General features: G+C 44.7%; 1 protein-coding gene across 1 annotated transcript; it reads left to right on the top strand.

The window, feature by feature from the left end:
* The first annotated feature begins 1,016 nt into the window (after window positions 1-1,016).
* LOC133022556 (Na(+)/H(+) exchange regulatory cofactor NHE-RF1-like) lies at window positions 1,017-25,641 on the top strand. The gene is made up of 6 exons (XM_061089378.1): window positions 1,017-2,070; window positions 16,588-16,758; window positions 19,517-19,670; window positions 22,082-22,125; window positions 24,080-24,199; window positions 24,291-25,641. The coding sequence occupies exons 1-6, from the start codon at window positions 1,456-1,458 to the stop codon at window positions 24,426-24,428; spliced, it is 1,242 nt and encodes a 413-aa protein (XP_060945361.1). The 5' UTR covers window positions 1,017-1,455; the 3' UTR covers window positions 24,429-25,641.
* Window positions 25,642-26,838: the final 1,197 nt, after the last annotated feature.

The raw sequence follows: 26,838 nt of genomic DNA on the forward strand, positions 1-26,838 counted from the left end.
TAAATGTTATCTGGTAAAAACATTCCTGCAAAACTATTTTTTTGATATTATCTCTGGCAGCCGGGCATCTTATTATAATTTCAGTATTTAATCCCACACATGGGAAATGTTTTCATGGCAGATGATACAACACAGAAAAATAATCAGATGTAGGGCTGAAGAATATGGCAACAATAAGTTGATATTGATAATTATCATAATAAATGTAATTATTAGTAGTAGTATTATTTTTATTGGTTCTTTCTTAGTCGTAAGACAGATTTTTGCTCAAAGGTTTTGGTATTTAACTCTGTTTTTATCATTGTGATTATTAAGAGATATAATACTTGGCTCAAATGCTGTATTTACAAGAAATGCAAAATTTATAGAACAAACAACTTATAGAAAACTGTAAAGAAAACGCAAATACTGATAAAAAGAAAACTGAAATTATATGAAAGATATAACACAAAGGTAATTCAGAAAATATGACAATGGTACTAATTTCTAAGGAAAATGGTTTCTGCTACAAGGCTCGTCACTGATTGGACAGATATGTCTGTCTTGTTAACAGAAGGGAAACGATAATAAAATGTGTATCGTGTTTTCATACTTATTGTTGTGTTTTCTTATTTGTTGTGATCTTTTTCGTTTGCTATTGTGTTTTTTTAAACTTTTCATATTATGTGTTTTCATTTGTCATAGTGTTTTTTGAGTTGTGAGTGTTTTTTTGATTAGTTGCGTTTTGTTATTTACTGTTGTTTACTGTTGTTTGTAGTTTGTTGTTGTGTTTTCGAGTTGTGATTTGTACTTCATGGCCACCATAGAAAAGTTTATTACAACATTTTTAAAAGTTGATTTTGTCTTCATTCCAACACTGTCTCGTCCTCTGATCATCTTCATCCTGTTGTTAAGTTGTTTTACTTTGCTCATCCAGCAGCAGCAGGAGGAGCAGGAGGAGCAGCGGGAGGAGCAGGGCTGGTCCCTGAACGCACCTCCCTCTTCCTGAGTGGCTCCTCTACTTTAAACACCGACAGCAGCTCCGGGCTCAGATGAGTGATCTCCTGGTTCCTCCTCTGTTCGATCTGTACTTCTCGGTGTGAGGATCCAGAACCCTGGTGGTCTGTGGCTCGAGGTGTGAGGATCCAGAACCCTGGTGGTCTGTGGCTCGAGGTGTGAGGATCCAGAACCCTGGTGGTCTGTGGCTCGAGGTGTGAGGATCCAGAACCCTGGTGGTCTGTGGTGGTCTGCAGAGGAACCCGAGTGGGAACCAGTCCAGCAGCACCGCAGCAGCTTCCCACGGACTGATCTCCCAGCAGGGGGCGTGGGTTGGGTCGTTCGTCCAAGGGGTACCACTCATTCCCACACTCCCCCCTCTCCTCCTCCTCCTCCTTCTCCTCCTCAGTGAGCAGCATCCTGGGCAGGTCCTCTGCTCCTCTCGCTCCTGCAGCACCAGGGCTCAGTCAGAATCCGACCATGCGCCAGAGCAGGAGCCAGGCTCTGCGCCCCCGGCTGTGCGCCCTGGAGAAGGGGGACAACGGGTACGGGTTCCACCTCCACGGGGAGAAGGGTAAGACCGGCCAGTTCATCCGCCTGGTGGAGACCGACAGCCCGGCGGAGACCTCCGGGCTGCGCGCCGGGGACCGCCTGGTGTTCGTCAACGGAGAGGACGTGGAGACCGAGTCCCACCAGCAGGTCGTGTCCCGGATCCGAGCCACCCCGGGCCGCCTGGAGCTGGTGGTGGTGGACCCGGACACGGAGCAGCTGCTGAAGAGGCACAGCATGAAGTGTCTGAAGGAGTATGTGACCGAGGGGGTCCCGGTGCAGCTGGATGAAGAGGAGGAGGAGGAGGAGGTGGAGGAGGAGGTGGTGGAGGAGGTGAGGGAAGAGGTGGACGGGATGGTTGGTGAGGAGAAGCGGGAGCAGGCGGAGGAAGAAGAGGAGGAAGAGGAGGTGGTTGTGAGGGTGGAGGAGCAGCAGCAGCAGCAGGAGGAAGAGGAGGAAGAGGAGGTGACACCCAGGGAATCCACGAAGACTAACGGGGAAATCCACGAGCACGTCGAGAAGAAGCTGAGCATCAGCTCTGAGAAGGTGAGACAAAGTTTCAGATAAAGTTTCCTGTGCACTTCACTCCCTCCTCTTCCTCCTCTTCCTCCTCCTCCTCCTCCACTTACACTCTTCTGCACAATAACAGCTTTCAAGCACTCGCATTACAACACTCTGGAGGTGTTTCCCCTGCAGAGAATAGCTGCTCTGTGCCATGGTTCCTCTGGAAGCTGCTCCCACATGATGCTGAAGCTGCTGCCAGGCTGAGGCCAGGGTCAGAAACAAAACCCTGCCTCTGCTCATGGTTCATGAAAACATAACAAAACTCTACTGTTGGTCTAGTTTATCCATTTAAGATGCTCAGGGACAGTGGCTACTCCTCCCCACGAGTTTTAGAAAATATTCATAAATGTTTATTTCAACAGCTCTCGAAACAAGATACAAACTTATATAATAACATATTTAAAAGAACATCAGGCATTCAATGGCTTTCCTCTACAATTTGTTTAAAGCGATGATTTAAAAACTGGTAAAGTGATGTCTCAGCCCCCGAGGATTTCCAGTGTAAGGGCCCTGATGGCCAGACTCACCCTTAGGCCTGAGGTCTACTTGCTCAGGTACTTTATTCATGTTACTGAAGGATTCCAGTCGAGGGAACACCACACTCACACTTAAGAGTCTCCGAACTTTCTGCCAGTTCTGGTAGACACAGATGGCAACGTCTGAGGAGATTTCAGGAGAAGATTTTAAGATGTTAAGATCGAGACAGGAAAAGTGACGTCACAATCATCTCTCCTCCAATTATTCCACTGATGATGTTTCCTCTGATCCCGTTAAAAAACTTGCAACTGTCGCGATCTATTATATGTGTTTAGCATCTTGCGTTCGCTTCAAGTCAGTTTTCGAGGTGGTGCACAAATTGACAGCAAGTATATTCCGACTATAAACTATTACATTGTTCTTCTTATAAATCTTAGATTACAGCTCGGAGCACAGGGAGTTAGTAGCTCCGAGATATATAAATCCAGACCGAGCTTTAAGAGTTATTATAAGATTCTTAAAATCAATCCCTAATCTAACTGGCAGCCAACGACGGGAGGAGAGAAATAGAGAGATGTGAGCCCTACACCTGGTGTTGGCTAAAATGTGAGCAGCCCAGAAGTTTCAGTCTAAGGTGATGCCCGATGACTTTGTTTCAGTTCCCTCTCTGTGAACCTCAAACTTCTGCGTCACCACAGTATCAAGCAACAAGTGACTTCCAGTTTTTCCCTCCTGTGCAGCTGCTGCTCTCGGCCTCAAAGGGCAAACGGTCCAAAATGTGAAGTCACTGTGTCTTGTGTTGCTGCAGCGATGACATGAGGTTAAAGATAAAGTCAGCAACAGTGACATGGCAGAGAAAAAACACGTGGTGAGAAAAGACCAGAGCTAAATATCTGGCATTGCCCAACACTCCACATCAAAACAACAGGAAATACTTTAGTGTCATTTTTTAAAAATCCTCCTTTAATGAATCCCACAAAACTGAGATTCCCAGCCTCTGATCCTTGTCTGTAACACATTATGGGCACAGACTCGCTCGGCAGAGGCCACTTGTTGCCGTGTCTGCTCCTCGCTGCTGCCAAGCTGTGTGTCTGTGAACTCACCACCGAGGTTCATTAGAAAGCACTCGAGGGGACGAGGGTCTCTCTAGTCCGGAACATCTGTGCCCCCTCACTGCTGCATCCTGCATGTTTACCCCCGAGGCTGTTTCTCTACGTGGCCGACTCCCCCTCCCCGGTACTTTACTGTAAGATGGGAAGAGCAGCACGGACAAAGAGGTGGAGAAGAGCCAGCTGAGGTTCATTCTCCTCATTTCTTTTTCCTTTGTGGATCTGTCTCTGTCACTCTGTCCTTTTTGTGCTGGTTAATAGAGCGTCCATCACATCCAGGTGCTGCCAGTCTGTCCACTGCCAGTCAGTCTGTCTTGCTCATGCCAACATGTAGCTATAGGTTTTGTTGGGGGGGAAATGACCCCATGACCCCAACAGAAGTTTTGCTACATGATGTTATACTGGTGGAAGTAGCTGCTGCTGAGCGGTGCATGTTTTTAGTGATTTCCTGAAACTGACAAGAGGTCATGGAGGTCACGACACTTTGAAATGGAAGGTAAAGTGATGGTGGGTCAGGAGAAACTGAAACGGTGTTCTCTGTTTGATTAATCTGGATGTTGTCCGCCATTTTGGCTTTCAAACTATTTGAATATATCTTAACATCTTGATTTTACATATTTCCAAGTTTTTGAGAATAGTTTGATTTCGAGTCTCCCCCAGGGAATGATGTATGGATCTATATGGAAAAAAGTCCGGCCCATTTAGAGAAGTGATATCTATGAGTGTGTGTAGTGTGGTGCAGCTTGATTGACTTGAAGGTGACTGTTGGGCCTCGATGGAGATTTTGTGATCTTCTGAGTTCTACTTTGGTCCTTAACAGATTCTCAGTGTGTGAAGTGATGCCTTCAAATGTCGTCTTCCAGCCCAACAGCCCAGAGATATTAGTTTTCACATTATACAAGTCTTAGAAACAACAGAACATGATCACATTGTAGAACCTGGACTTTAAAAAACATTTAACTGATTTTCAGACGATTTACAGATGAATTCTAGATTTGTTCGACTCGATCGTCATCGTGAATATTCTTCTTCCTCTCTCAGACCATTTAATCATTAATATGTGAAGGACCATCACACATGTAAAGTCTCATATGAACCCAGAGAAAAGCATAAACGTCCTGGCTCCTGTCATTACTGAGGACAGTGTGTGACATTTAATCATAAGTTGAGCCTCTTTCTTGCCTCCTTCTTTCATAATGTAATGACAGCGTGCACATATCCCCAGCCATGCAGGGCCTCATGGGAGTTATGTTCCATGGTTTTTAAAAAGAAAAAGACTTTCCTTTTCCCCACAAGCACTTGAGCGCTGCCGGGTTGGGTTGTTTGTCCTCAGAATGTTCAGCGATTGTTCCCGTGTTTACCCTCGGCGCTCTCCACAGAGGGATTAATGGAGCCGTGGCGATACGGTTCACACAAACAAACGTCGAGACAAACAACAGCCAATGCATTTTCACCCGTTTTCTCATTTCTTCTTTATCATATAAAGGCTCAGTGTGTAGACAAATCAAGATTTCAGACTCCAGGGGAAGTTACTTGGGGACAGAAGAAGACACAGTCGAGCGGGTGAGAGTGTAAATTGGACTCGAGGGACGAGCTTTACAGCCGGCTGTGTCTCTGTGTTCCACTCAGAGGCACTTAGGGTGTGTTCTGCATTGACTCCAGTCTTTGTGGAATTTTCTCCCTACATCCTGTCCGGCATTCCTGTGCCCGAGTCCTGTGGCCTGGGCCAGTGACACACACACACAGACACACTCACACACACACACACACACACACACACACACACACACACACACACACACACACACACACACACACACACACACACACACACACACACACACACACACACACACACAGACATGGATGGCCTTGCGTTGGTTTAGCAGTCACACTGACGTCTGCACACTGCCTCTCTGGCCTCGTCTTTGAAGCCACACAAAAGGGGGTTCGGAGAGCGACGCCCCTCTCCGGAAAAAAACCAAGGAGCTGGGCTCAATGTCGCCATGGATACGCTGATGTTGTGTGCATGTGTGTGAGTGCGTGTGTGTGTGTGTGTGTAAGTTTGTGTGTGCCATCCATGTGGAGGTTATGCAAGTGCACGGATGGAGGTAGGCGAAAGTGAGACAGTGCAGAGGAGGTGTGAACGTGGATGAGCAGCGATGAAGGTTAAAACTAGAGTTCGGCCCCGGGAAGAAAATAAGAGCTGCTGACGTCAGCGTGGAACCAAACACACAAAAACACACAAAAACACATGATCGGTTCCAAAGGTCGTTGTTTTGTTTACCAGGCAGTAAAATGGTGGACTGCTGCACGTCTGAAGTGAGGAGGCAATCACTTGATGAATTGATTGACTGGAGGTTGTTTTGATTGTGGATTCTTCTGATTCCAGCTTCTCAGATCTGAGGATTTGCTGCTTTTCTTGGTTTTCATATACATATTTTTCATATTCCAGAGATACATTTAATTTACATAATGTCTTTGCACATTTTGATTTTGTTTTTGGTTGGATATGATTGATACTGAGAACGGTTAGGGTTGTTTTGGGTAAATTAATCATTTAACTCATTATCGAGTTATCATATATATATTTTATCTATATTTCATTTATTTTCTCTTGGTTGAAATAAAGTTTTTTATTCATCTATCTATATGTTTTCATTCAACATTTCTTTAAGCTCTAATAATGAATCAACCAAACAAGAAAATGACTGGCAAGTCATTCATCTCAGCTTTTGCCCAAATGCTCTAAAATCCTTTAGGTAAATGTTCACATGAGGTTTGTTTAGTAATACACAGCAATTTTTAATAAAAAGGACGAGCATCTCAGACACAAATACACATTTTTGCAGCTAAATCCACCGAACTGTGTTTTTCCAGCATCCCACTGTGCTTGTTGGTGTTTTGCTGGCAGTGATTCACTGGGAGAGTGTGAGGGTGAGACGCTTTCGGGAGTCTTCCTTGTGACTGCAGGCTGCTTACATAAGCCGCAGTCTTTAAACACTAATTACAGGAGAGGAGGAGCACTTGTGTCAGATGAAATCGACTGTGGCGAGATGAGATGTGATGCGTAGGCACGTCTTTCTGAGAGAGTGTGTGTGTGTGTGTGTGTGTGTGTGTGTGTGTGTGTGTGAACGACTCTCTGTAAGTTTGTATATGATTGTACAGCATCGAGACAGATTCCTGAAATCAGACTTTTTTTTAGTCCGTCCTCTCTGTTGGTTCTCGCTTCTCTCCTCTAATCTGCACTCTCACATAAAACCGAGTAATTAAAGAGCTCAAAGCTTGGACTGGTTCACAACACACACACGCTTTACACACAGCGAGCGTGGGTTGGGAGTGTTATCTCCGAACAAATCACCTTCCTGCGGCGCTGTGTTGTGCGAGGATTCAGTCTGAGTTTGTGTGTTTGTTCGCTGAATGGTCCAGATTGACAGCGGTCTTATGAATTGGTTTGTTTAGGCTGTCCATAGCTCAGTCAAGTCAGTGTGTGTGTTTTTGTTTGTGTCGCCTGAAGCAAACCCTGAACTTAACCATGTGGTTTCACAGTCACAGTCAAAAAGCTTTTTTCCCCAAATGGGCACAAGGCTGCAGGAATGATTCAGCCGAGGGTTTGAATACTTGTCTGTTATTTAAGGCACGAATGGAGTCAACATCCCGTCCATGTGACCTTTTTATCTCTGCTCTGTCGCTTCTCGCTCTGCAGGGTGGACTTGAGTTTATAATCGATTCCATTATCAAACCCACATTGGCTGATGTCTGGTGTCGTGGCTCCGGGGGGGGCGGCCTGTGGATGAGACTCTGTCTGTTAATAGAACAAGCGTCTGTGATTATTTGTCATGCATCAGCGGCAGAGATGACCACGCCTGCGTCAGCTATTTCAGCCAGGATGCTCAGGGGTGTGTTTCTGGCCGACTGCTGCCGTGTCTGTGGGAGTCTTTGGCCTGTGCACAGACCCCAGGACATTTGTGCTGATTTCCGGTCATTGTTGTTGGTGGAAGATCTCCCCCCCCCTTGCCTCCCTGTCTCAATCCCCCTCCTCCCACCACCACTCGGGTGTTAGAGGTCCAGCAGCCAAAGCTCTTAAGTGTGAAGGCTCGACAAACTCCCTCAGCAAAGAGTCGCTGCACCAGATTAAAACCCGATACACAGCATAAACTCTACACAAGTGACATTAGTGTAATGGTGCGTCATTCCAGCAACAGACGGTGAGTCATGGTCCAAAGTAAACACGATCTCCAGCTGACAGTTGGCTGGTTGTCATTGAAGCCATCTTGACAAAGCCAGGTATTGTTCCGGCTGTGTTTGGGTAATGGAGTGTGTGTGTCAGTGTGCCAGTGTGACAGGATCAGATACACACCATGGTTCATCCTGTCCTTTCCCCCATTTGCTTTTGGCATTTGATGCATTTTATTTGTGTTTGTTCTGTGTTAGCCTTTTTTCCACATGCATGTGTGTGTGTGTTTGTGTTCTCGTATGTGCTTGTATGTGTTCATGAAAGAAAGTTTGGGAGTCACCCTTCCCTTCTCTGCTTCTCTGTTGACACTGGATTGTGTGTTTCAAGGGAAATTGCCCACTAGACAAGACAGGGTGGGGAGGGAGGTGGATGTCGAGGGCTTCATTGTGCTTCAACGTTTGTGAACGTACGAGTGCAACTTGTTTTCTTCCGAATGTTTGATTACGAAACAAAACACACACACGTACGAGCCGGGGTGGTTGGACTGGGTGATGTAACGATGGAAATGTGTACAATCGTTTGTACAGAGGAAGTTATACAATAGTGCAGATTAGTCAGCGAAGCAGTTTTATTTGTCAGATTGTATGTTTCGATGTAATATTCCCACATTCTAGAACATTGAAATTGAATTTCTTGGCATTTTTGCCTTAAAAATTACTCAAATTGATTCTGCAAGTTTTTCCATTTAAAGTTGAATTTGATCCTTTCACCCCTTTTACATTCAATCTATCCCAAAACTCAGCAAACTGTGTGTGTGTTTGTCAGGTATTTAGTTCTGTCCAAAACAGACACTTTATCTTTAATCCCCAGAATGTTCTCAATTTGAATTTCATACATTAGTATCACTTTGTAGAAACTGCAGACAGATGCCAGATTCTCTGTTGTGTTGGTATTTTTGCTTCTTCAGCCAAACTCCTCCAGCAGCTTTCACCGGGTCTCTGTGTTTTTGTGTGTCTTATGGGTGTGAATCACAGGGAAACTCGCGATACAATACTATCAGAAAAACATCGCCCAAGATAACACTAGTATCACAGTTATATTAGTTTCAGTGTTTGGAAAAGCAGCGAGCACAAGGAAACAGTTTCAAAGGGCTCGAGGAAAACAGTTTAAATTCAGCTAAAGAAAACTAAAGTTACTAAAAAACTCAACACAGAAAAAAAAACCTCAACACTGCGTATTCTGCCATTAGGGAGGAACCTTATTCTTTCATTGACAACAAACTCATAATTCTTCACTGTGTGTTCAGTTTCCCTACCTGTTCTGCAGTGTAAACACACAGGTTGTGAGAATGTGGGATGGATTCAAGACACACGGTTTTATAAGAATGTTTTTAGGGGCATATTTGCCTTTTATTACTCTTGAGGACGGTGCAGCGACGGCAGGAAATGAGGAAAGACGGAAGAGGTGGGGGGGCAGGCAGCGAAGGCCCATGGGCAGACTTCTAGACACTGTGATTACATGGTCAGTGTCTTAAACTCCCGAGGCCTCCAGGACCGTTTCTGCAACGCCAAGTTCATATGTGCCGTCGTTTAAAGGTCAGCCGTAAACCGGCAAGAGGAGGGAAACTGCCCGGAGGCACGACGGTTAAATCTCAAGAGAACATTACGTTCCTCTATTGATTCGGCGTGGAAGAAAAGGAATTGACGGTGGCATTGGTGGCACTTTACTCATTGACTCTCTCACAAAGTCGCCTCAGTGACGTCAGTTCAAACAACAGCATCACTGTGGCCCAGGTCAGAGGTGGAACCTGAACCCTGTGTGTGTGTCTGTCTGTGTGTGTGTGTGTCTGTGTGTGTGTGTGTGTGTGTGTGTGTGTGTGTGTGTGTGTGTGTGTGTGTGTGTGTGTGTGTGTGTGGGTGGTGGGGCTGCTGATGATTGGGTCCTATGGGACGGCTGGACGGAGGCTCCACAATGCCACATTGCGTTTCCCTCTCCATTCTGCTGAAGGTTCACCACCCTGGCCGGACAATGAGCCGGAGGGCCGCGCCCAGACGGCGGGTGGGGGGGGGTGGAGGGGGAAATGAGCCGCTGCTCACCCTGAAATAGACTCACCCCCCTCCCGCTGTTCACCTCCCTCCCCCTGTGGATGACATTCTTAGGGTACGACCAAGACAGAGCAGAAGACGTACATTGTTGGTGAGTGTGTTTCCTGAAATGGTTCCATCCTCAGGAAATCTATAGAAAAAGTGAAACCAGTATTAACACTGTTAAAGTCAGTGTTAAAGTTTTTGTTTGTCTGCCTGTTAGCAGGATTATGCAAAAACTACTAAGCCTATTTTCTTGAAACTTGGTGGAAGGATGGGATGTGAACCCATTATAGTTTGGAGCTGATTAGATTAAGAGGGTAGATCCTTTCCTTTAGTTTCCCAATTCCTTGGTTCAGGACCTAAACTTATAAGAAGATTGTGGCTGAGCTGGAGAGCAAAGCATTCAAGTTCCAGTCACTCTGCATTTCAGAACTCACCTGTGGTCATGAATTCTGGTTCTTAGCACTTGTTTGCACCTTTCTGCTCAAAGGAACCAGTGGAGGTTTGACTTCTCTGATTTCTTCTCTGACTTGATTGATTCCCCCTGGTCCCCTTCCTCTGGAGGTGTTTGCTCATATACAGTGTAAACATGTACAAAAAATGATTCTGCCTAGTGAAACTCAACCCTCAGTGTTCAATGATCTCTACTTCCATGTTCTCGTTGTTGCCTTCCCCTTTTCCTCTCAGTGTATTTTCTTACACACACACGGTGGGTGGAGGGACTCGTGTTCGAGGTCGATAGCCTCAGACCTGCACAGGGTGGAGGGTCAGGGACAGGAAGACTGGTGGAGGAGATAAAACCTGTTGACTCATTAGTTAGAGATCAGATCGACAATCACCCGTCAGCGGATTGAATGAAATCATGATTTTAAAAGCAAAGACGCAACCTGCAGGCTCGTTTTCAAAGATCTCCCAGGGAAGGCCAGACCTCCTCAGTAATCAAGACCACACATTTGTTCTTATCTCTGCTCCTGCTGTGATGACTGACATTACTTTTATAATTTCAGGCCACCCCCTTACCCCCCCCGTCCATTGTAATGGGAACCCTCGGCAGAACCTTTCTTTGGTGTCTTTTGTAGAACTAGTTTGTCCCATCCTCAAATGGAAGGGGTGTGGGACAGTGCCGTGCTTTGTTCCCTCCCCTGCCTGCCTCACAGCTGGTTCCATGGTCCAGCTTGAAACCCAACACCCCCCCCGAGAGAGTGGTGCGCTCCGTGCCTTCAAGGGCCCGAAACCTGTGGTTAGAAAGGAAACCGGGTTTACATCAAACATATATTAAGTCCGTCCCTGAGGCCGTTAATCTCCATCAAAAGCTACACATGACAATCACAAGGAGCGGGAGGCCAGCGGCTGTGTCATGTCACTGAGTGACCCCCGGTGCCTGGCAGCATGTCACTCTGCTGGTTGTTCCTCACGCTGATCAAAGAGGCCGAACTCATGGGAGAGCTGCCCTCGCTTATTAGAACGATGGGGGGCGGGGGGGGTGGATGGAGTTAGCAGCAGGAGGAGAGAGAGAGAGAGAGAGAGAGAGAGAGAGAGAGAGAGAGAGAGAGAGAGAGAGAGAGAGAGAGAGAGAGAGAGAGAGAGAGAGAGAGAGAGAGAGAGAGAGAGAGAGAGAGAGAGAGAGAGAGAGAGAGAGAGAGAGAGAGAGAGAGAGAGAGCAGCTGAGCGTGACAGGTCTCAGGTGATGATTGGCAACACCCCGGAGTTTACCGGACGTTATCACCGGTCAAACGCAGATGTTTGCATCGAGGAGGAACAGCTACAAAAAAAATGTCAGCGAGGTGTTTTTTTTTTTACATAATGAATAAAGGACATTTTCAGCTTGGGACACCAAAAACTTGTTGAGTCAGAGACCAGGAGCCGGGCAGGAATGACACAAGCGTTCGGTAATAGATGTCCCACATGTGTGCTTCTCTATTGAGGCCTGTAGTTACACATCAGCTGTCTGGCCAAGCATCGGGGGAAAATATGAAGAAACTGGCAGCCTGAGTGGCAGAGCTGCAGCCTCTGGCATCACACACACATACACACACACACACACACACACACACACACACACACACACACACACACACACACACACACACACACACACACACACACACACACACACACACACACGTTTCCATGCAGAGGCCCTCAGCTCCAGCCTGACTGAATCAGCAGGAGAGCCCAAATCTCCAGTGGCTCAGCGAGAGACTGGTAAACAGGATGGATGGTTATTATGGGAGATAAAACTGTTGCTTTCATTCTCCCAGAAGAGCCTCAGATGATGCACATCCATCAATGTGGTGCTTCGAACGCTCACCTGTCGCTTTGGCTCCGAGGCAGAAATGATGAACCTGTCTGCCTGCGCTCTGTCGGGGGAAACGTTGACCTTAATGCTGATATTTAATAAACCTCAGTCGCTAGCGGCGCGGCACTGCATGGTTATACCAGTCTGTCTGTCAACAAACCAGTTTGACTCAGACGGAAATATCCCAGCTATTGGTTGAATTACAATGAGTTCTTGTAGAGACGTTCATGGAAAACATTATAACTAACATTTAATCTGCACTATGCTGGCAGCTCAACACATAAAGGGACAGGGGTAAAAAGATAACCTTCTTGGCAGAGTATTAATTAATGGATATAAGCAGTAGTTAGCATTTTCATCCCGGACATGACCTATAAGATTTGCTTTGTATTAATATCTGCATTTTAAAAAAGCAGTTAAAAAAGGACTTTTGGATTCAGGATTACATTTAAAAATATGTAAGAACTTTGCTGAGAAACCTGTTTTTGTGTTTTAAATATTTATGATTGTATTCCAGTATTGACATGTGATTTTAGGAGCTGCAGTTTGGTTATTGAGCCTGTTAGTTGAATTCTGCCTCTGGATCTTATCTCTTATTGGTTATTGTTGATACCAGAGGAAAAACCAGAAGTATGTTTATAACATGTCTTCACCAGCCTCTGGATTGGGAACCAGCGAATGTTTGCGTCTTTCAAAACACTGAAGAGAAAATGAAAGCAGCAGGTGCAGGGAGTTTTGTGAGTGAGAAGTGAGAAGTGTGTTTTGAGAATATTAAAATGGACCCTGGTGTTGTTCTGGAATGATTAGTATTCAAAGCAACTGCTTATTTTTAGTCCCCAGAATCTGTGCAGAGGAGGAAGAAACCACTCTGTTACATTCTCTGCCTGAACGATGGTGAATCTTAATAAACTGTTTAACAGCAGAGACTTGAGAGGGAAGTTGGTTCAATAGACTTTTGTCTCCGTGGGAATAAACATGATGCAGCTTTACTTTCGACTGTTTTCACTTTATTGGTCTTCTCCAGTGTCATTTAACGTTGTGTCATCCCAGGTTGTGTTAATAGTGTGTCAGTAATGGAGGCTGCTGTTGGTTGAACATTAACACAAGTGGATACAAAGCAGTTGTTGACTCAACTGCAAAACTCAACATTGCACAATGAAAACCAAGGGAAAACTGAGTTTGAAGGCAGAGAATCAAAGTCAGACTTTTCACCCAGTATCAACAATGAGATCACGCTACACACACACAAACACACACACACACAGTACATGCCAGTCAAACAACCATGACGTTGCATTAAAGAATGAAGAATAGATACTGAGGTGCCTTCACTTTTAATAAACGTCTCTACAAACTATCCCTTTAATTAATACTTTTCACTATCAGCTGGCATTTAAAAATACATTAATAGTAATACTGATGATTGGAATAATAAACAATAAAACTATTAATAACAACAATAATAATTAGTAGTTGAAGCCATATTAGATTTTAGTCCCATGTGCGTTTTCTATAGACTCAACCGTGATGTTGTGTGGTCCCCGGTTCTATCCATCTTTTTGCACATCATTCTTTCCTCTTCCTCATCTCTGTTGAAGTAATTCACGTAGAGACACTTAAGCCAAGTTGAAGTTAAAATTTGTAAAAACCTTCCCATTTGTGATTTGTGTTTTCAACCTCCATGTTCCACCCGTCACTCCTCACTCGCTCCCTCCCTCTTTCCCCTTGCAGGTGTAGGTTGAGTCTAATGTCGTCTCATAGTTCATGTTTATGTAAGTAAGTTATTTGCTTTGTGGTCGTGCGACTTGTTATCACCTGTTTTTTGTTGGTTAGATATCAAACAGTGATTTCAGGTGACAGAGGACGTACATGTACTACAAGTGTCCTAGACACGTTTTTCTCTTTGTATTGATTTCCCTCTCGGGTCAAGAGGTTGAGTGAGCGCAGAGGGAAGCAAACCGAGGGAAGATATGTCAACACTTCCTGTTCAACACTTCCCTCATATCAGGGAAAGTTTGTGTCACCGAGCGAGTGTGTTGATCTCTGAACGCTGTTGTTCTGAGTCGAGAGGAACTTTTTACACAATAGAAAAAAACGTGTGACCACTGACACTCAAAAAAAGTGAGAAATATGTGGTTTGTCACATTATTCAATATCCATGAATTTTTCTCTGGGAAATCTGTGAAAATGTTGAGACACGCAAAATATTTCACTATATTAAAAGGACAAATATTTCCGGCATCTTTCCCCTGATCTGGATCCAGGGCTTGGTTCTCTCCCCGTATTGAATCCGTCCACTAAGTTACGTGTCAACCCGTCTGGTAGGTTTTGCGTATTCCTGCGAACTAACAGACAAACAAACAAACGCAGACGAAAATGAAAACAGAAACCTCATTGGCGGAGGTAATAAAAGGTCTGAGAAGACGTATAACAATGTTGAAGCTGACCTCAGACCAAGCCCAAGCCCTGCCTTGGTCTATGTACTTATTTTCTCTGTGTGATAATGAGAGAACACGGATTTGAGTTTATCATTTTGTTTAAGGCACGTAACCTCAGCTGAGTTTACGTGGAGGAGTCGTAAATTCAGTCTGTAATTCACAGAGCGTCCCAACCGAATGTTCTCGGGTTTTAATGTGACTAGTGAGTCTGCAGCTGTAGCGTTACTGGCAGAAGTTATTCACACGTTTGTCGATGCTCTTGGCAAGAAATACGAGTGGCGCACAGCAGGGACACATGCACACACATGCACACACATGCACACACTTGCACACACACACAAGCATTTGAGAAGTAGTGGTTCTCCTCATGGCTTGTGTGTGTTCAGCAGATTCCACAGAGATTCTTCAGCCCTCCTGTCCTCTCCAGACACAGACCCTCCTCTGTTGTCGCTGCCAGAGCCTCTCTCGCCCTCTCTCCCAGCTCAGGGACGCCCAACAGCAGCCAGAGCGACAAAATCCACAAGAAAACCACCTTGCAGTTCTAATTGTGTTGAGCACGTAGATGGAAGACATGACTTCTCCCCAAAAGTGAAGCCGAAAGCTGTGTCATAATTCACGGGCAGCATCCTTCGCATTACCGGGTTACCCCCTTAAAGCCATCGCCTAGCAACAGAGCTACGAAGGAAAAAGTTCTTGTGTTGATTTAAAACGTTTTCTACACGGTCCCTGTAAGTTGTGACTTACATCTAAAAGTTTTCACCCTCGCTTGCTGCCGCCATTACCTCAATGAAAAGCAGTTCCTGGTTTTGACCCAATCAATCTTCAAGTTGAGTCACACAGCTGAACTGTCTCAATCGCCACCTGGTGGTCACATTTCCAGGTGCTTCACTGATAGAAGTTAGTTCTTGGTGGACTTGGCAGCGGGTGGGTGAGGTGTTGGCTCAGAATAATTGACTTGCATAATAAGGTGGAGTGACCATCAGTCACTGCTGGTGTCAGGTTGTAAATGAGAGAAAATGTGGAGTCAGACGGACCCGGTTATTATAACGTCCAGAGTTTATTTATGTCCCGAAGTGGATGCAATCAATCAGTCTCCTGCCAAAGTTTTTCATGTGACTCATTCATGCTTATTTATCGAAGTTCATTGTCTTTGGACGTGTTCAGTGGACAGAGGGCGGTGGTCCGGCCGCCACTCTGATGAGGAGGGAGCGTCAGGTCGGTCACACTGACAAAGATCATCCTGACCAGCGAAGTCTTCTGTTCTCGCCTGTATGTCGATGCATGGTTCGACCTCTGTGATGACAAAGCCACCGAGGCTCCGTCTGCTAAATAAAGCTGCTGCTTCATCCACGCAGCGGAAGGGAGGTTCTGGGATCGAGCTGGAGTTTTTTCCTGGATGACAATACGGCTCTAACTCTTCCTGCCATCCCCGATTGGGACTGGACAGGGCCAGGGGAGGTGGTCAGAGGTCAACGCCCAGCTCCCATTGTTCTCTCTGGAGCCTGGAGTGAACACGGCTACAGACCACACCGGAACCGGGCCCTTCCTCTGCAAATTCTCCACAAACCTTTTACCAGCACTCCTCCAATCACATGCTTCCAAGACCCTCTTCCTTCCTGGCGAGCAGCGGCCGGAGTCACGAGGAGTCCAGCAGCAGCTTCAGTTCACTCACGATTGGTTAAAAACACACAGCACCACACATCAGCATGCAGCAGCCACCTGCATGTTCAACCTCGGCCTCATCTTCATGGTTAACGATTCACTGGAGCTCTCCGTGATCTTCGTGCCTCTCGTTCTCCCTGCGCAGACTCACATGGTGGAGGGAATTTTTCTATTTTAACGCTAGCGACTTTGTCAAATGTCCCAAACATCACATTAACATACCTGCTCTCTCTTGTGTGGCGTCTTTCAGGAGGTGTGCACCGACCTGCGGCCGCGGCTGTGTGTGATCCAGCGAGCGTCTAACGGATATGGCTTCAACCTGCACAGCGAGCGGGCGCGGCCGGGCCAGTACATCCGAGCCGTGGATGAGGACTCTCCAGCAGAGAGGGCAGGCGTGCTGGCAAAGGACAGAATAGTACAGGTACTTTAATGAGGTCAACGCTGCAGCACTGAGAGACCAGGCCGGGCTTTGAGTCAGTAGGAAGAGAGACATATAATTGGTTCTGGGGAGGATTTTCTAGTCTAGAGGACTTTACACAGAGCTCCATATCCTGCTCGGATATAAAAAGCATATATTTAAATTAGCCCAAGCGATATAGATTTAGATACAGATATTGAAACCGACATAAGGGCGTAAAAAGATTCAAATTTTTTGTTCAATATATGCTAAAATTAGGCAAAGGTTCCTAAGACGTCGTTATCAAACCTTTACAACCAAAGAAAGGGAACTGAGCCTTAATATTTTATAGTTTAAGCATAAATTATAAATAAATAATTAAATAAAAAGACAAAACTAATACAACCAACAACCTGAATTAAGAAAATAATGTAAATTTTTGTATAAACATACATTAAGTATTGGCTGCATTGTTTATTCTGTAAAATGAAACTTTTCACTATCAGGAAATGCAAAAACAAATATGTGGTTTTATTGACCAACTAAGAAATCGTTCAGGCTCTAATTTAAGTCCTGGGCAGTTTTAAGGAAGTAAGACAAATTAGTCTCTATAAAAAGTAACTCGATATTGACTAAGTTATTATTATTTTAAAATATCCATGCAAATCTTATATCCTGATTAGTCTGCCATGCTTCCTCTCTAGACAGCCGTGGTATTTCTTCGTTGGGATAAATTTAGAGAAGAATGGAGTGACGTGTAATCAGGCCTCAGCCGTTCTGTGAAGTCAAGAGAAAATCTGTTTACCGTCTCAGAGAGAAACAAGAGAATGGATTTTCAAATAATTACTAAAATAGTCACACATACTTTGATTTTAATGTTTATTTTAAACTTGTGACTGCAGGCAGGGTCTGGTATTTACATCAGTTTCATCCTAATCTGTACCTAGATATCATGATATTGTTATATAATAATAAATACAAATGATCAGATGTCTGGTGATCACACTGTACTCAGCAAGTGTTTGGGTCAAGTGTGCTCAGAGGAATGTGATGTGAAGTAACAGCCGCTGTGTGTGGCGTCTTAAACCCGACCAGGGGTCTTGGTTGTAGCTGTCACTGCATGCGGCCTCACACTGGAACAATTTGATTCCTAACTGGTCTTGGGTCTGATCGGCCCACACCTGTACAGTGTTGACTGGTTTAAACAGCAGACGAATAAATATACACAAAAATGTACTCGAGTAAAAATACCACATTAGCTTTTCTAATTGAGTAAAAGTAAGAAAGTACTTGCCTTTAAATGGACTCAACTACATCGTTATTATTGAGTCTCGTGGATTTTCTTCGTCACTAGTGATGCTGCCGCTGCAGGAGGCGGAGTCAAATGTTGCCTGCCCGCTCTGATTGGATCAGTGGACCAATTCCCCTCTCGTTATTTGAAAATATATATAAACAATGTGAAAATGTAGTATAATGCATTGTGAAAACACAGCTGCTGATACATGTGGAAAAAGTAAATCTACTTAAGTAAAGTACAGATACACAAAAAAAAGTACTTACATCCAGTAAATAAGTAAATGTACTATGTTACATTCCACCACTGTGATGTGAAATAGGGACGTTTTCTCATTTTAAACCTGGAGGTAATGTGGCTGCTCACAATAAATTATTTAACATGTCCAGCAAATATTTTCCAAGTTTGATAAAAGTTTAAAAAATGTATAACATAAGAAGTTCTTCTCCATTAATTCCAGAACATTATGAGTGTAAGTGTGAGGGATTGGATCTTTTCCGGTCCCTCCAGGTCCCACACAGATCACGTGACTGTGCTTTCACTCTCCACAGATTCACTGGTTACTAAACATACAACCAATCACTCCCACTGCTATCGAGTCGGCAGAAGCAGAAGCGACTCATGAGCATCTCTGACTCATTCCGAGTTTTATTTTAAACACATGATGAAACTGCTTCCTACCTGAAGGACATTTCACCCCCCCCACCAGCACGTGAGAAGAGTCCGAGAGGGGGATGAGGACCGAGGGATTAAAAAGAAGTTTCAGGCCTGTGTCAGAGTCTTGTGGGGGGGGGGGGGGTTCAGTCCCCCAAAGGGCCCCAGACGGCCGCACCACCCACTGGGGAGCAGAGCTTTGTGGGGAGCGGTCGACCATTGTTACCACTGTTACTGGCCAAGCGGCTATTGTCCAGCTTCCTCTGTGAGGCTGGCTTAGATGTGCCGGTCCGCCCTATGACCTAAACACACACACACACACACACACACACACGCACACGCACACGCACACGCACAAGCACACGCACACGCACACACATACACATACACACACCCTTCGAGACATTTTTGACATGCTTTCCCATGGCGATTTTATCCTGGGATGGAGCCGACATGTAGCTGTTCACCTGAAAGTAGCTGTTACACTGTTCGTGAAATACCAGGAGAGATCTAAACCTGAAGCGTAAAATAAAAGTCAACCACTGGGCCCTAAAAGTTTGTTTTGCAAGTTACTGTTTGAAAGTCAGCGTGTGTGTATGAGTACATGCGTACGTGTATTTGTCTGTGGACACACAGGATTTCCTGCCCTGGAGCTTCTGGCAGACAAAGTGATAATGTTGAGAAAGAACTCCTGACGGTGATGGAACAGTTTGTTCCCTCCTCTGTGGGAACAAAGACTAAAAAACAACAGTGACCCTTTCAAAGGATTTCCAGTTTTGCCAAAATATTTGTAAAAACCCTAATTCCACCATTTCCTCTCCTCCTCCTCCTCAGGTGAACGGCATGTTGGTGGAGGGGAAGACGCACTCACAAGTGGTGGCCGCCATTAAAGCCGGCGGGAATGAGACCCGGCTGCTGCTGGTGGACGCCGACACAGACGCCTTTTTCAAGAGGTGCAGAGTATCCCCCACCGTGGACCACCTGACCGGTGAGGAAGCTACTCTCAAACTGGAGTGACTGTTTCAAAAGCCTCTCCGTTTGATGCCTCTGCTTTTCTCTCCTCCTTTATTTCTTCTAGTCTTTCTCTTTGTCTGTCTTTATCCTGCTTTCTTTCTCCGCCAAGAACCACAGACAGACTGAGCCACTTCCTGCCCCCCCACCCCCCCACGTTGACGTCCTGTAGAGAAAGTTAATCTTTCAGACACAAATAGACGGGATCAGACAGATCAGACCCAGATCCCACTGAGCGAGAGTTGTTTGTAACGTTTGAAAGTTTAATCTCTCTCACAGAAGTTTTAATATCAAACATTGGAGCTTAAAATAACGACAATTCGATGATTGAATAGTTTGATAAAACTATTTCTTAGAAGGTCATTTTAAAGGAAGTGTTCTGGACCGAGCATCCTGTGGCCACACTAAGTATAACTTTTCCATCATGTGATAACAAGTAGTACTCTAGGGTCTAAAATTCCTCTGATGGTCAAAAGTTGGAGCTGAAAGTCCCAGCGAATCTACAGCAAGAGGACAAACAGATACACAACTCAACGTGTAATCTGTCTGTTTTCTTCTCTCCACAATGATCTCATGGGAATCCCATTAACGGGGTCGGTGTTCAGTGCTTTGCTCAAGGGCCGTCTGGCATAACAAAGGTCCTGGCATATCCACCAAACCCCCCAGGGGGAGCTCGAGCACAGTGTGTGATTGGGTTTGACCCTTCGCCGCCCGGCAGCTGATCCTCAGGCAGGTGGTCTGTGCACCTGTGCTCGGGCCAAATGTCTCGAGTGCCACCGTGCACGGAGAAATAAAAACATGGGCTGGGTACGAAGGCGTACTCTAGTAAAGAATCTTAAATTCTACTTAAAGCTCTCATTTCGTATAGAAAGTCTAGTTCCATGTCTTTAAATTAAAGATCTTATAGGTGCTAGAGAGAAAGTATCAAATCTCTCAGTCCACAGAGAAATGTACACAGCACGTATTCAGTAACTGTGGCTAAAAACAAGACTCCTCCTTTTCTTTATTTCTATTCATTTCTGTTTTTCTTTTCCTTTCTTCTTCTCATTGTTGGATTATGTTTTTCTTGCTGCTGTAAAATGTCCCGATTTGATCAGTCCTGTGGTTTTATTAGTTCCACTTTGACTGAAAAGCAGCTTGTTTTAATAGCCGTGTTTGTGTGGAAACCTGCTTTGTCACAGTCCAGGAACAATATCCACCGCCTGGAGTTGAAGCTCTGGAAAAAAAAAAGGATAAGCTTCTTCATAGCTGCTGCCTTGTCAAAGCACATTTGGCACACTTTGCCAGTTTACCAGTCCAGCACAAGGGTCCAGCTTCACTGCTCATGGTCACGATGATCTTATTTCTGAGCCTCTCCTTTGATTGGCTGTTGAGATGTGAAACTACATTTGAAACCACAGATTTAGCTTCTTTTGGATGTCAGAACTGAAAAGTGGCAGATATGGGGCCTTCAGGTTCACTACTGGAGAAACTGCACTTCTATTTTCCACCTCCGTTGTTAGATGTGTTAGTGACCAGAGAGATTCCAGTGACGTGTTGCCCAGGTAACTGCCTGCACTTCACATGCTGCCCACTCAGAGGGCACCTGCCTACACTGACTCTCCGACTTGCACACACACACACACACACACACACACACACACACACACACACACACACACACACACACAAACACACACACATGCACGCGGCCTTTGTTTGGTTTCCAAGGCGCTCACTCCAAGTGGCCTCTCAGGCTGGAGCTGGAGCCGTGTTAGAACCTGGAGAGGCTCCTCTCAGAGTCAGTGTCACACACACACTCACACTCACTCACATACACACACACACACACACACACACACACACACACACACACACACACACACACACACACACTGCAAAGACCAGAGGAGGAGTTGATTCTCCGATTAACTCGGAAGGAGCAGCTGCCATCTGCCATTATAGCTCATTATCATTTATAAACACTTTTCTTTGGAGGATCACACACAGGAATGGAAGGTAAGAGATGTGCCCGACCCCTGTGACCAGAGTTTGGGTCATAACCGAGGTCAAACTGCAGATATGTGATCGGCTGAAGGCCTCAAGCTTCATGGGAGAAGGTGGAGGAGGGGGAGGTAGAGTCAGGAGCAGCATCTCATGGAGGATGATCCACGTGTGAATAATAGATGACGTGCTCGTACCTGCGCTATGTAATAGAGCAGGTGTCTGTGGAATGAAAGGTGAGCTGCAGGGAAGACTGTTGATCTAGGAGCTCTGTGCTCCGATGGTGCAGGACCGCAGGTGTCGTGACTCAGGGAGGAGCAGAGAGACGCTGATGCCGACAGACGGAGAGACAGAAAGAGTTTTATTTTCCCGAGACTGATTGTTGTGTTGTTTTCATGCCTGCAGGTCCGCTGCCAGAGCCTGTCACTAATGGAGGAATGGAGGAGAAGGTAAGCAAACTCACCGCAGACACAGTGCCATGGTTTGATTTGGAAAGCGGCTTTAGGGCAAAGCCACGAGTGGGATTTAGAAGTTTGAAGTGTGCTGGGAGCTGTCGGTCTCCCACAGCGACCACTTCCCTCTTCACCGAAGGAGCCTCTCCTTCCTGGCAGAGCCGAGCACAATAATAGTTCAGCCTCCTGCTTTGAGTCGCTCCTCGTGCAGAGTCACAGCCGCTGGCCCAGCAGGCCAAGGTCGAACTGTGTCTGAAAGTAACACGCTGCATTTTTCTCTTGGTGTGGCTGGTGGAGTGAGTTATTAATCATGCAGACGTGTAGTAAGAACACTTTCCTGTGATTGTCTGAACGCTCTGGTGTTCATTGTGCGGCGCGGTGCAGAAAACCCCACCCAGCTGCACCGCCGTTAACTCTGACTTATTTAAAGGGACCAAGGACGGAGAGTATATACACAAAACCCTTATTATTCAATCAATAAAGTTGCTCATCAAGCCATGATCGAACTTAAGAATAAACGATACATGGAGAATGGAAACGCCACCTACGCTCCAGAGCAAAAATGCTAAGCTAAGCGGCTGCTGGAATCACCTTCATATTTAACGTACCAACATAGGAATTGTGTGAAAAGTATCAACACGCCAGAAAGAATATATACTTGATAATCACTTTATGGACAAAGGCCAAGAAAACCAGAAGCAAAGACATTTTCACAAACGAGTCCTGCAAAATGTTTAAAATGTTTAATCACCTCCTAGGTAACGTTTTGGAAACTGATCCTTCTTACAAACGAAGAGATACATATATATAAATATATATATATAAAACTAAAAAGAAAGAAACAATTTTTCATATTTTTATGGGGGGTAGTCACGTGACCTATCAGGTGACCTCCTGGTGCAGGTGTATGTTTAGTGTCTCTACACGATTATTATCCATCTTCTCATCAAACTTTACCCCTGAAAGAGATCAAATCTGTTTTACAACCCGAACGTTTGTGGATTCCAAGAAAAACAGATTGTGCGTGTGTGTGTGTTCTCCTTAGTTGTCACTGGGGGCATGACAGGAATGCTTTCTAGGGGTCTCTCGTGTTACCTGAGTGTCTTGTTCTCTGGACTTTTATGTAAATCAGTCTTAATAAGATCAGATAATTCCAGACTTGTATCAAGACGCCAGGACACAATCTAAACGAAACTCCTTCTCCAGATATGCAAAGTGACCCCAGCTCACCATTACTCAGGGGGCAGTTTGTGCACCAGTGAAGTTTCATGTTCTGCGTATTGTAGCGTAACAAGACGCTGGTTAGAAGGTTAAGGAGCTGAGAGGGAGGAGGGATGTGAGAGGTCGGGCTGTGGTCGTCTGTGAGGTGAGGGGAGAGATGTGTTTTTTCTGGAGGTTCTCATCAGAAGACCGAGAACAGAAATCCGTTGAACGGTTTGATGAGTAATTCAACACAAACAGAAGCAGGAAGTTCCCCAACGAGTCTTTTAACTGATTCAACAACCCTCTAAAGAAATATGTGACAACTAGATTCCCACAGATTCACTGAGATCCTCATGCTCCTGCTTCACAGGCACTTATTGCAATGTTTACCCACTTTAAGTTTTATATAGACTTCAATAAACAGATTGTTGTTTACTTTTCTTTAAACTTCTAGGAGAAAGTTCCTGTTGAGAAACTTCTCACTAGAAAAAGTCAAATCAAATCTAACACTGCCTCTCTGTGGTGAAGTCTGTTACTGCACCAAGTCAGGAATGAAGGATTATCCTTTCCCCCCTAATAAACCTCAGCCTTTGTTTTAGGGCGATGGAACAATATAAATAATGTATATATTGATTTATATCTCTTTTTCTGTCCATATTTTACAGCCCTACAATTGTTTCTCATTTTTACTGGTGGTAAATGTCCCGACATGTGATAAAGTGATGCTGACGAGCGTATGTGTCCCCAGGTGAACGGCAGCCGGTCCAACGGGGCAGAGAGGGACTCCAAGGTGTCCATCAGTCCTTCTCCGTCCAGCGCCTCCTCCAACACCTCCCTCACAACCCTGCCCGCAAACACCCCACCTGAGGTACATCCCATGAAAAACACACTACAGCACAATGATCATATGCAATTTTAAAACACACATTGAACGTTGTGTTGTGTGTGTCGTCCTCCAGGGTTTGATGCCCGGTGCCATCCCTGCTCTCAACCTGAGTCTGCAGCAGGTCAAAGAACTCGCCCACCAGAAACGAGCCAACAAGAAAGCGCCCCCTATGGACTGGACCAAGAAAAATGAACTCTTCAGCAACCTATAGGGCACCTGACGCCACCTGACACACACACAAACACACACACACACACACACACTGACATTTTTTATCATAGCGATTCTTACATTTTTATTTTTATTTTAAAGAAATTAAAGGAGCAGTTTAACTATTGGCAGCAGATACAATTCAAAGCCATTTTGTAAAATATAGTATTCTTCTTATTACTCTCCATGTTATTATAACCCAGATATTATCGTTTGCTACTAACAATGAAAGATGCATATGCCAATGAAAGAGAACTGGACCACGGTGAGAGTGTGTATGTGTGGGTGCATGTCGCTATTTATGCCCTGTGAATATGTTTCCTCTATCTCTATCTCTTTCTGTGTGTGTGTGTGTGTGTGTGTGTGTGTGTGTGTGTGTGTGTGTGTGTGTGTGTGTGTGTGTGTGTGGACCCTGACCTCTGACCTCTGACCCCTGATCTGATGCCTGTGGAAACAATCGTCGTGCTACGTTTAATGACTGGCTCCTCTGACATTAACATTTGAAAACATTGAAGGATCAGACACATTCGATAAAACCAGACAATCATACATCTCTTATTCTCCCAACTGTTGGTTTAGGGATCAAACATGTGATGTGAAAACTGAGATTTGACTTTTTGAGTCCTTTTTTTATTTACGCTAATTACCTTTTCTTTTTTTTTAAATCTCTAACATGACAGGTATTTTCAGAATCATTTTAAATTTTTTACCGATGGCTTTAAACTGGAAAGAACTACATTTTAAAGTAGGTTATTCTATTGTGTATATATCATATATCATGTATATTTTTCACTCTATGAAATGAAAGTGGTTTCAGTTGAATCCTGTGTTGCTCCAATGCCATTAAATCCACCTCTCATCCCCACATTGTCTGAATTCCTGATATTTCATCTTCTGATTAAATGTGAACTACCGTCTATAATGAGTAACTTATACCGTCCTCACTTTGTCGTCACTGTGACACACACATTTTTAGCGCATGGAAGATTTTTATTGCTCTCTGAGAGATTTTTTCCTATCAATGTCTTAAAAAGAAGAATTGTGTAACTTTTCCATTACAGATTTCTACGTCTGCGCCTCACTAGATTTTGTGCATTGGACCAATTTTGAGAAAATGTATAATTTGGAAATTGGAATGATTGAATTATATGAAGAGTTATTTTGCAGCTTGTGTGAGCGATTTGTATTCTGTAATAAATCAGTCATCACAACAACATGATCCTGCTCCTTTTTATTCGGGTATTTTACTATTTCAAATTTAAACCAGCAAACCGGCTGATTCAATAAAGTTGTGTCTTCTTTCCTTATGTAAAAAATTTGATTTATTGGTTTTGTAAAAGAATCCTCTGCAATTCTGTGAAAATATCAGCCAGCTGGAAAGTAGTCTGATAAACATTACAATCCATTTTGACCCTTAATTTACTGACACTTTCTGTGTAATTGTCCATATTTGATCAGAGCCCAGTGTTTGTCCTCAGCCTGTGTGGATGTGTTTTGTGTCATGTGTTCTCCTCTTCTTCTTCTCTCCTCTTCTCTCCTCCGACGTGTTGCTCTGTCTCCAGCAGCTGTCTCTTATAATGACCTCGACCTTTCTGCTGCTTCCAGCCCTGTCGTCATTATCACAGTTCACTGTCACACTCTGCGCTGCCTGCTCTGTCTCCGCGGGACCATTAACCTAATTGGACTTTGACGGACATCAGAGTTAAATGGGGGTAAAATGGGGACTCAGCAGAGAAAGATAAGAATAATAATAAGCATGATGATTACAGCGGTTGAATAATAACCACATCCTGATGGAGCTTCTCACCCTGGTAAAGATACAACAACAGTTTGATTAAGATATAAGACGTAAGGATGAGGAGCAAGCTGGTTGTCATAGTAACTGCAAAGGAGATTGTATTGATCTTCTCATCCAACTCTCTGCAACAAATAGAATTAAAGCTGCATTGAAAAAAATACTTGAAGCCAATGTAGTTAATCTGTCCAAGGGAGAGCGATTAAAACATTTCACAGCTATCAGACCAAAGGGACTTTTTCTGTCTGATATTATGGTGAATAAAACAGGTCAAACGTATCGGGAGCACTACGTCATTTTGTGGGAGGCATCTTGTCACACCCAGGATATACAACACAACAACAAATTAAGGGCCTCGTGAAGGATGTCAAGGGGTGCAGAAGACACAGGTTTACACTGCACTGTGCTACACTAAGGCACTGTGCTACACAATCACACTGCACTACACACTGCACCACACCACTGTGCACCACAGCACTCCATCACTACACTGTACTTCACCACTTAACTGCACACACTGACCCACACTGCATCCATCCACCAAGTTTTGTGGAAATCTGGTTTAAAACCAGCAAACAAACAGGTTGAAAACATAACCTCCTTGGAGAAGGTGAAG

The sequence above is a fragment of the Limanda limanda genome, chromosome 17 (genome assembly GCF_963576545.1).
Source record: "Limanda limanda chromosome 17, fLimLim1.1, whole genome shotgun sequence".
Lineage (NCBI taxonomy): Eukaryota > Metazoa > Chordata > Actinopteri > Pleuronectiformes > Pleuronectidae > Limanda > Limanda limanda.

What these genes read in the sequence shown, in the direction of transcription:
- LOC133022556 (XM_061089378.1), top strand. Translation starts at nt 1,456, where the DNA reads ATGCGCCAGAGCAGGAGCCAGGCTCTGCGCCCCCGGCTGTGCGCCCTG. An exon ending in CACCGTGGACCACCTGACCG is followed by an intron (nt 19,671 to 22,081) that starts GTGAGGAAGCTA and finishes TCATGCCTGCAG; the next exon opens with GTCCGCTGCCAGAGCCTGTC. An exon ending in ATGGAGGAATGGAGGAGAAG is followed by an intron (nt 22,126 to 24,079) that starts GTAAGCAAACTC and finishes ATGTGTCCCCAG; the next exon opens with GTGAACGGCAGCCGGTCCAA.